At 38.2% G+C, this 10,161-nt stretch overlaps 1 protein-coding gene across 1 annotated transcript; it reads left to right on the top strand.

The window, feature by feature from the left end:
- The first annotated feature begins 282 nt into the window (after positions 1-282).
- rnf114 (ring finger protein 114) lies at positions 283-6,330 on the top strand. Its single transcript, XM_026199216.1, has 6 exons — positions 283-490; positions 961-1,111; positions 2,473-2,579; positions 3,545-3,659; positions 3,894-4,001; positions 4,993-6,330. Exons 1-6 carry the CDS (start codon positions 372-374, stop codon positions 5,056-5,058), a joined length of 666 nt encoding a protein of 221 aa, XP_026055001.1. The 5' UTR covers positions 283-371; the 3' UTR covers positions 5,059-6,330.
- Positions 6,331-10,161: the final 3,831 nt, after the last annotated feature.

Genomic DNA, 10,161 nt, shown 5'->3' with positions numbered 1-10,161 from the left:
AACGATACAAAAAGCCATTCGGGTTTTGCAAGCTTGTGCACTAGTATTGTGTCCCTGTAATAGTGTTTATACATCCCCTTAGAATGTGATCATCCTTATTATATTTTTATTGAATGTGTTTACAGTCTATCGCATTCGAGTGATTGATTTGGACGTTCACGCATTCCAAATCATTTAAAAGAACCGGTACAAATCCGTGATTCGCTCGTGAATCGGTTACCACTTGCCATATCACACTCGTAACTCTCCATCTAAAGACTACACCCACACACATTGCAGTCATCTATTTATCATGTACTTCCTCATGCGATCAGCTGAGTTCTTGCTCCTCCCATCCCTGAAGTGAATCACAGTTCAAGAGCTCAGCAGACATGGCTATGCTCACAACACAGCCTCAAACTGATGTGATCGACGCACAATTTGAGGACTACCTCTGCCCCGTGTGTCTGGAGATATTTATCTCTCCGATGACCACAGCCTGCGGACACACGTGAGTCCTCGAGCCCTGCAGCAGCAGCTCCTCGTTTGACATGTTGATTAGTTTCATGTTTAACAAGTTATCACGTGAAACCGACACGGAGACTCCATGCCATGACATTAAATCTTAACACGACCGTGTCCAATAATCAATCATTCATGAATGCAATTGTTGTTAGAGTTTCTCAGAAGACAGAAATTGGTTACTTTCAGTTTTGTTTCTTGTGTACTAAACTTGTGCTGTGTGGGATGCTGGGAGTTGTAGTACTGCTCACTTAATTATTCCCTTACTTAAACGAACTACAATACTCAAGTTATGAATAGCCTAGTTTTTATACGATTTTTAAAGCTCGAACATAACACCAGTAAATGTGGCACATAGCGAATTACCTTGATAAGTTATTGATGACCTGCCTTGTATGTAAGTATATGTGTATATGAAATGTTTTTAAATGTGAAAGTATATTCTTTTGTTTTGGTCAGATTCTGTGAGAGCTGTCTTAAGGAGTGCTTGCGGCCTCAGAAACCTGTGTGTGCGGTCTGCAGGTCTGATCTGCACAAGTGGAAAAAAGATGATCATTTACAAGATGAGATGAAAAGAGCAATCGGAAAGTGCAAAGGCTGTAAAAATGAGGTGTGTGGGTGCATGTATGGGAGTTCAACTTCGTAAGTTATGTTGAAATGTGGCGCTTGTTCTTCCACATTGTCCGGAAGAGATTGTCAGGCAGATATATAAATTGATCAATCACATTATATGCATGTAAAAAGCATTGTACTACAAACATTAAATAACGGATAATAGAAAACAAACTTGGACTTGTACAGGAAATACTGAAGAAAACCTGGCAGATAATTAAATTAATACATTTAATTAATACAATTAGAAAAATGAGAAAAATAAGACATTGTAGAACTGTTTCAGTCGCCAGAACAAAAGCCATCTTTACGCTGCAGTAATGGCACTTGAACTGCTTCTGAAGTGACATTAACACAATTGCATAATTTATTGGAGACACAAAATTTAGATTTTTGAAATAGGAAACACATAAATATTTTTATATGACACTAAAAGTGCCAGTAGGTGAGTCTTTAACTTAAATTATTTGTTTAAAGTCCTTTATTCAGATATGAAGCAAGTGTCTGTCTTCATAAAACAGTGGAATCATTCACTCATGCAGTTTGCTCAAAAAACAGATTTGTTCAAAGTTATTGAAAAAAAACTCAAGCGAACAGTTCCTGGTTCCTTTTTAACAATTTGTGTTTCCTGTCAGACCGATCAAAACCTGTTCACCCTGACTTGTGGAAAGCGTGTACTATCAGGTATTCTGTCTGGGGCTTTGCAGTTTTGTATGTGGTATGCATCAGATGGTCCATGAACAGAATGAACTGTGGGTGGTCCTTGAGCTCGCGGTCTGAAGCCCCTTTCACACTGTACATTGGACCTGGAAAAATTGATGGAACATAACCGGATTGCCTTCTGTGTGAATGCAAACATGTCTCGGGATTAAATAATAACATTGACCTAGTAATATTCAGACAGAACGAGCTCTGTGTGAACAAAAGCAAGAACTAATGGCGTAAAGTGTGTGTCGTAGTGATGACGCACGTTATCGTGTTACTCTATTACCGGGTGTGTTGAAGGCAGATCAACGTTTGAGACGAAAAAATATTTGCGAACAGTACTGAAGCAGAGATCAGATCAGATCAGATCATCACTATCCACGCTAAAGCTGAGATCGTTCGCCAGTTTAAGTGAAAGTAGCGTTTTCGACTCGTACATTACACATCACATGTCTTTACGGGACCTTCACGGGTTGTGTGTGAACGCACGGGTCCGGGGAATCACTGGCAGTGTGAATTAACCAAAATCTAACAACTGGGAACAATTGCCGGGACACATCACCCGTGGGAATTTCAGTGTGGAAGGGGCTCAAGACTAAGGTGTTCCGAGAAGATTAGTATTATTTTTTTACATTTTTATCTACTCTCTCGCAGGTTCTTTTGTCTGACATGAGAAACCACACAGTGGCTTGCTATAAATATCAAGACTTTATCAAAGAAGGGATGAAGGCCATTTCAAAGAACCAACCTTCAATTGTCAGGTAATATAACTGTTTTCAGTATTTAAAGGGGTCATATGATGCCAATTAGAGTTGTCTTTTCTCTTTGGACTGTTGCAAGCTGTTCATGAATAGATAAGATCCGTTGCAAAGACTAAAGTCTAAAATCAAAGGAGATATTCTTTATAAAAACAAAGACTTTTGCACACCCCCCTAAAACACCTCATTTAAACACACCCCCACATGTCTACGTCACTGTGTGGGAAGATTTGCATAACGCCGCCCAAATGTTCACGCAAAGAAAGAAGGAATAACTTTGATCCTCGCTGTTCCCGCTTGCCGTCATGTCGTGCAGACGCTGTTTCGTTTGTGATAGAGAAAATAATTTGTGTAGTCTTCCAAAAGAGGACCCATCGTTTCTCCAATCACAAATGCAGACATGGTTTATGTTTACGCAGCAATATGCGATGCAATGCAACACGTTATATTATAATTCTTATTATAATTCATAATTATGTCCCCAGTGGATGCAAGAAATGGCTTGTTTGTAATGGGTTTTATTGTTTTTGTCTTGTCTCACCGCTGTTATGACCAGGACACGCATTACAATATGGAAAGGGGTGTAACATTTCCGTCACATGCATGAGGCATTCGGCCAATCAACACACTAGATAGCTGGCCAATCAGAGCACACCTGGCTTTTCAGAGTGATGAGCTTTGTAAAAAGTAACCCGTTTCAGAAAGTCAGGGCATAGAGAGATACAATAATGTACAGTATGTGGAGAACAATATTTGTTTTGAACCTTAAATCGCTTAAACACCCAATAATTTCATTGCACCCAATACACAAAATAATGTTCTTTTAGCAGCATCATATGACCCCTTTAAACATTTACATTGATTCCGCTTTCAATAAGAAAAAGTTGAATTAAAAATTCACCCAATTTATTTAATGATTTTCATCTTGACCTTTACACACTGGTTTGTTGTTCCTCCTGTCCCTTTAGTTCAGTGCCGAACCGTTACACGTTCACCTGTCCCTACTGTAACAAACAGAACTTTGACCAGGATGGTCTGGTGGAGCACTGCACCTCAAAGCACGCACGCGACCCACGTCCAGTGGTGAGGATTTTGGATGGATCTCATTTACAATCCTAGAAGTGGACAAGTATATAGTTTTGATTTGTAAAAGTCACCATTTTTCACCCATTTCTATTAAAGTACATGTATCTACGTATAGCTCGATGTATTTTGGAAATGAATGAAAAGGAATTCATATCTGTTAGCTATGTCTCAGATCCTTCTGAAACATACCTGTGGAGTCAGGAGTCGTGACCCTTGTTTCCACTCCTGCAGGTGTGTCCCATATGTGCCTCAATGCCCTGGGGTGACCCTAATTACAGGAGCGCTGACTTCTTTCAGCACCTAAGAATAAGACATGCGTTTGCCTATGACACTTTTGTGGTAAGTAGAGAACAATGGTTTTCTAGGGTTAAAAGAAACTAAAAATTGTCATGGTGTTAACTGAACTGCAATCTTCCGGTCTGTCTCGTGAAACCAACATGGAAGTGATTAAAACTGCAATTCATCGACTGGCCGCTTGAGTAGAGGCTGGCTCCAATAGGGAGTCAGTTCCATGTTAAAATGCCCAACTTTACAGCAGAAGAAAATGTGTAAAGCCTGGTACAAAGTGTTTTTGGTGTGTATATATATGTAGCAAATTTTGCCCTTCATGACAACTGTGAGGGAGGTGAATTTTTTTGTATTTTTTTGTATTTTTTTTATCACTTGTTTAAATTATATTGAGCCTTAAAGTTCCACATTAAGGGCGTGGCCACTTGAATGACAGGTGGATTGCTGCTGCTGTCATTGCCGTTGCGCTAGGTGGGCGTGGCTTCAGCAACCAGCTCCCGCCTCTTTGCACATCTTTGATTATCATTTTTGAAGTTTGTTAATGGATGGATGGACTATTGATTCAGCTTATTCAAAGTTGAAAAAAGAAAGAAGCAAACAGATAGGGCAACCAGCATTAGGTTTTTTTTTTTAGTTTTTTTATTACTAAATGTTTGTTCATCAAAAACAAACTGAATGGACTAATTATTAACGCAACAGAAATGGAACAGTAACTATTCTGAGACTTGTGCTTGACTATTTATTTCTAATACCAAATGTTTCCATGTCCCTGTAAAGGTTTTGACTAAAACAGTTGTTCAGAAATTATTGGTATTGCCTGTAGCCAGTTTTTTTCTCTTTTTATAGATTTATTAAAGCAAACTCAAACCACTAAATGAACAATCATACTTATAACAATTCAATGAAGTTTTTATATCATAAAGACATTACTTTTTAAGTGAAAGTATATTACTTTTTATTTTAAGTATGAATTCGAGACTGGCTGTGGTTGGTGGACTGAGCTGAGACTGCTTGTAACCATTTTTTATTTTTTATTTCTTAGGATTATGGTACAGACGAGCAGGCCATGATCCAGGAAGCTCTACAGCGCTCTCTCTTGGAAAACTGATGTGAGGGACATATGGACCCCCAGCTGAACTTAACATAACCAAAAATCAATGCTAATGCTTAAAAGATGAGCAAACTACATTGGGATTCAGGGCTAGTCTGACATATTTGTTTTTTCCCTAATGTTAGTCATGCTAAAGTTCCTATTGGTTTATTTTGTGTGATTTCATATATTCATATATAAAATATGTGCATATACGTTGGTATCTGTAAAAATACATAGTCTGCTCATCTATAACTAATTCAAATTATAGAACAGATTTGTGTTTCTATAGTATAGTTTGTGAAGCAGCCTGTCAGATTGTGTGACACTGGAACAGAGCAGTGTGAAATACGAGCTATATCTGAGATATATGTCAGATGCTTCTAGTGCAGAAAATACTGATCTTGAATCATTAGGTGATTCTTTTGATCCTAGGAGTGACATCTGATTCAGAGGCTATTTAGGGGAAGCAAAGGAATAAGCTTTTTCAGGCTGTGTGCTTTTTGTATTGTTTTGTTCTTTTAAGAGGTCTTGGAGGTAGGTGTGTTTCACGTTGAGTGTTGTGCCATGAAGTGTAATGAGTGTGTTCACACCAGTAGGGGGCAGTATTGTATCATTGTTTATCATCTCTGGACTCTCTGACCTAAGCAGAGTCCAGGGCTTGATCTGACTTATCAAGAGGTATCTGCTCTTCAAATTATAGTTCACCTAAAAATAAAAGTCCTGTCGTTATTTACACACACTCTTGTTGTTCCAAACCGGTATGAATTTCAGTACCATGTGAACACAGACAAATATGTATACAGAGTTGTTTTGAACCACACTGACTTTCAGTATATAGATAATAACAGTTCAAAACCTCTTCTTCAGTGTTTAACATCAGAAAGAATCATTCAGGTTCAGAAAGACACAAGGGTGATGATGATGAGAGAGTTTCTCTTTTGGGTGAGCTACTCCTTTAAGCTCCAGATGCGTGCATTTATGTAACTCAGTAGAGGGTTTTTGCACTTTTATTTTGTATTTATTTGTTTGTTTGCAGTCAAACTGTACACTGCAGTTATGGTAACGTTAGTCCATTTAATTGGCATTAGTTTGAAATCTTGCAATCTTGAACAAAAGTGCAAGTCAAACTTGTGTTGCGTGCTGTCTGACTCAGATTCCACCACTGGGATGATAAATCATGTCCTGCTCCTCTTTCATTCATGCACTGTTATTACTGGTGATGATTCATTGGCCTGTATGTTCCTTGGGTGAATTGGTTGTGTATAGTTAATAAACCTTTTCTCAAAAGCCTGTTCCAAATGAAACCGGTATACATTCACATGATCATCTGCTACATTTAGCTCTTTTGTTGGTTTTGATTGCTTCTATTGTTCTTATTTGGATAAAAGTGTCTGCTAAATGTAGCTATACAGTTAAAGCCTTATCTTTTCTCAATCCTTGATTGTGTTACTGGAAGCATGTTCAGAACAGACTTTATTGCTTTGCATGTGCATTCAATTTGGTTCAGTGTGAATCTCTAACTCCATTACTGTTGCTCATTTCCCGTCCCCCAGCGACTGTCAGCTCTCATGTCTGAAGGTGCTAAATCCTGATAAATTAAAGCTCTTTAATTATTTAAACACTGGACCCTGAAATCACTGTGAGTGATTTACACCGGTGCGTTCGACATGTCGGGCCAGAAACAACACCCACCTCTCTGATGGATGACTAAACGGAGGGGGAGCAAACACTACATGCTCTAACACTTACAGGATCTTTCCCAGAAACCCCTTTTCTCATTCGTAAACTGATGTACATCATCATTCTGGAAATACATGTGTTGGTGCTGTATAAAAGGAGTTTCCTAAATTCTGTACAGATAGGAAATAAGACGTTTTAGGTGATGCCATAGTTGAAGCCTTTTCAGTTCCTTATCCACTTGAAGGATAGCTCACCCAAAAATGCTCACCCATTTTGTTCCAAACCTGAAAAAAATTGTTGAACATAAAAGAAGATATTTTAAAGAACCAAACAGTTGCTCGTCCCTATTGACTTCCCAAAAGCAAACATCAAATGCTAAAATACATTCATAAAATCATGATCTTTGTCTCCTTACTGAAATCTCAGTTGGATAGACATTATTCCATAATTCATGAATCAATAAAACTGGTATGCCGTGAAAGCGTAGACTAGTAAAAAGCTTGTTGAGGTGTGCTACAATGAACAGTGCTCTTAAACAGCTGTTGAACTAGTGTTGTCACTTGAAACGGAGAACAGTCTTTATATTAATGAACACTATGCTAAAAATATAATAATGATAGCCTGAGTTGTCAGGAGAGATTTCATGGGAAATTGCATAAATACAGTACATGTATACATGCAAGTGGGTAGCATAAAGCAAAAACTGTTGTCACAGCAAACAATGCAAACTAACCTTTAATAACTGAAAATGGCAAATCCGTGGAGGAATCACCAGGCCTAAAAACTACAGAAATGTTATTTCCCCGTGAGTACACCTGTGCCTGGAGTCACATGCAACTTTATTGTTGACCCCTAGAGGGCTGAAAGCTTTGTGGTGCGTCACAGACTGTATTTTTATACTATATCATAAATGTACTCTTCTTGAGAAGAAACAGAAGATCATTTTCTGTGTGAAGCAGAGGGGTAAAGCTAAAGTAGTTATAAAGTCGAGAGCAGATCTGAGTGTTGAGGTTTATTAGGAGTTTATTCGTTTATTATGAGTTAAGACTGAGGATACTCACTAAATACTGTGAGCTCAGTTCGATGATGTCATTGGTATATGCACTATGTCAGAAATGTACTATTTACTTACTAAACTGTATGCTAAAAATGTAGCATGTCCGTTTTCATAGTATTCGGAAAAAAAAGATGGCGAAAAGTACCGGAATGACATACTACGTCTGAAGTGCACATTTGACAGACATTTTACTATCCCGTGAGACCACAGGAGAGGATTTATAAAAGCTGTGAGTCCACGCACCTGATGCAGGTAGATCATGTGAGAGTAACAACATGCTGGATGCAGTATACGCCAATATTCATGCTATACAGAGCATACCTTCTCAGACAGTATGCAATATATGACACAAATCTGCAGCTGAATTGAACATGATCAATTATGAAATTGGTTGTTATTTGGTCCGGCCCCTGGGAAGTCCTGCCTTTTTTTTCATAGCTGTAAATAAGTCCAACTCCTCCAAAGCACAATGGGTTGTGGGCAATATTTGTCTTTAGAGAGTAGCTAAAGTCAAAAACTCCACATGGCGAAAAAAAGAAAAAACAATCCTAATAATGGACCTGAGATGCTGTGTAGAATGTTTTTTATTATTTTTAAAGGAAGCTCTCAGTATGCCTCAATATTGCTTTTTCCACTCATTTATTTGGGGTTTGTGTAGATGCAGTGTTAATTGGACTTCTTTGTGAGTGACAGGGGGATTTATGATGAAACTCTTCCCGGCGATCAGTGTAGAGCAGCAAGTTTATTTACACGCTCCACAGGGACAGAAGATGCTTCAACATAACGCGTGTTGTCTTTCCTTCCCACACACTGTTTCAGTAATTAGTTTTCAGATCTCCATCAGGTCTCCTGCCTCTACACAGTACATTTTCTAACCTGCTTGATGGGGTTTTTTTTCTTTTAGATTTCTCCTTTCTTCTTTCCTGTTTTTTATTTTTTTATTATTATTATCTTTTGCTCCTGGCAGCTGAAGAAGTTCTCTAAGTTTGATCTAGCACGTTACTGTAGGGCTTCCAGGCAGGAAGGAAATGGTCTCTCGCTCTCACTGTCTCTTTGTCTCCCCCTTTTTGGTGGCAGTTGTTTTAAGGCAAGATAGAGATGGGGGGAGAAGAAAGTGAACATACTGAATGAAATTTTCATAAAGTTGAGCATGTGGTTTCTTTGATGAAGGAATGTGAAATGGTGTTAAGTCTCAGGGCTGTGTAGGAGCGGCAATTAGCGTAGCATGTTCCTCCTGGAGGCTTGTGCCGTGAGAGAGACGAAGGCTTTGTTTTCCTCAGATGTGTCATGCCCAGATTCACACTCGTACCTCCTTTTGTCATGTTCCCTTCCTCAGTTATCCATGTAGTCTCAGGAATCATCACCTGTTGGAAGTGATCGTGGTCTCAAGAACTGAAACAGACAGAGAGACTAGGCCCAAATCTGTGCCTGCAGGTGTCATCTCTGCCATCATTCACAAACTCATACACATCCCTTATTTTGGTTCATTTTATGATTTCAGCTATTAAACTTCCTACCTACATTTTTGGAAAACCTTTACATACTTTACATTCACTGCAGTTTCCAGTTAAAAGGGTCATTTAAACACCAACACCTACCATTACTTTTCACACAAGTTATGATTAAAGTGTATTATTAACAGACATATGTTCATGCAGCTCCTTGAGCAATATTATGTTATAAGCTCAAAAGGTCCCTATATGTGTGGCTTCTCTAAAATAGTAAGCTTGCTCAGGACCTCACCTGGTGCAGCATTGTCCCATAAAACAAGAAGACCTGTAGAGGCAAGCTAATATGGCATGTTTGCTTCAACAAAATGCTTTTCCTACAATGGCTTCTGTTAATATTATCTGCACAACGTTTAACTAAAATAAAACTTTTGATGCCAGTTACCAGCCATTTCATTAACAAACTGCTGTGATATGTGCAACAACAAACTTCATTTTGCTCCCTGGCCTTTTTGTCACTTTAAATCAGTCTGAATAAACTCTTTTGCACTACAATCATTTCATCTGCACTGTTTGTTTACTTTTTGCTATCTACCATGTGCTGCTTTATTTAACTTTTGTATTTTTTAACATGCCCTTATTTGTATTTTATATTAAATATGTATATATGTGTATTTGTAAGCTCTACTGTTAGTATTGACATGACATGAAATTATTAATTAAACATTAGCAGATTCACATCTGTTTTGGAAAAAACTATTGGCACTTTCAACATGTGAAGTTCATCCAACATTATATAATTTTAGCAGGCATGTTTTTTTCCAATAATCCTAGCTTCACAATTTGCAAATTTGACGTAGAGTTTTGATGCTTTTTTTCCCCACAAAAAGTAAAAATCCTGTTTTATTGTCCCCTTGTCATGTAAAGGTGTGG

The sequence above is a fragment of the Carassius auratus genome, chromosome 23 (genome assembly GCF_003368295.1).
Source record: "Carassius auratus strain Wakin chromosome 23, ASM336829v1, whole genome shotgun sequence".
NCBI lineage: Eukaryota > Metazoa > Chordata > Actinopteri > Cypriniformes > Cyprinidae > Carassius > Carassius auratus.
The sequence above is the reverse complement of the archived record's forward strand: the minus strand, read 5'-3'. Positions and strand labels throughout refer to the sequence as shown.

Bases quoted from the DNA above. Each gene is read 5' to 3' on its own strand.
- rnf114 (XM_026199216.1), top strand. From the start codon at position 372: ATGGCTATGCTCACAACACAGCCTCAAACTGATGTGATCGACGCACAA. The intron at 491-960 runs GTGAGTCCTCGA...TGTTTTGGTCAG, and splicing joins ACCACAGCCTGCGGACACAC to ATTCTGTGAGAGCTGTCTTA. The intron at 1,112-2,472 runs GTGTGTGGGTGC...ACTCTCTCGCAG, and splicing joins GCAAAGGCTGTAAAAATGAG to GTTCTTTTGTCTGACATGAG.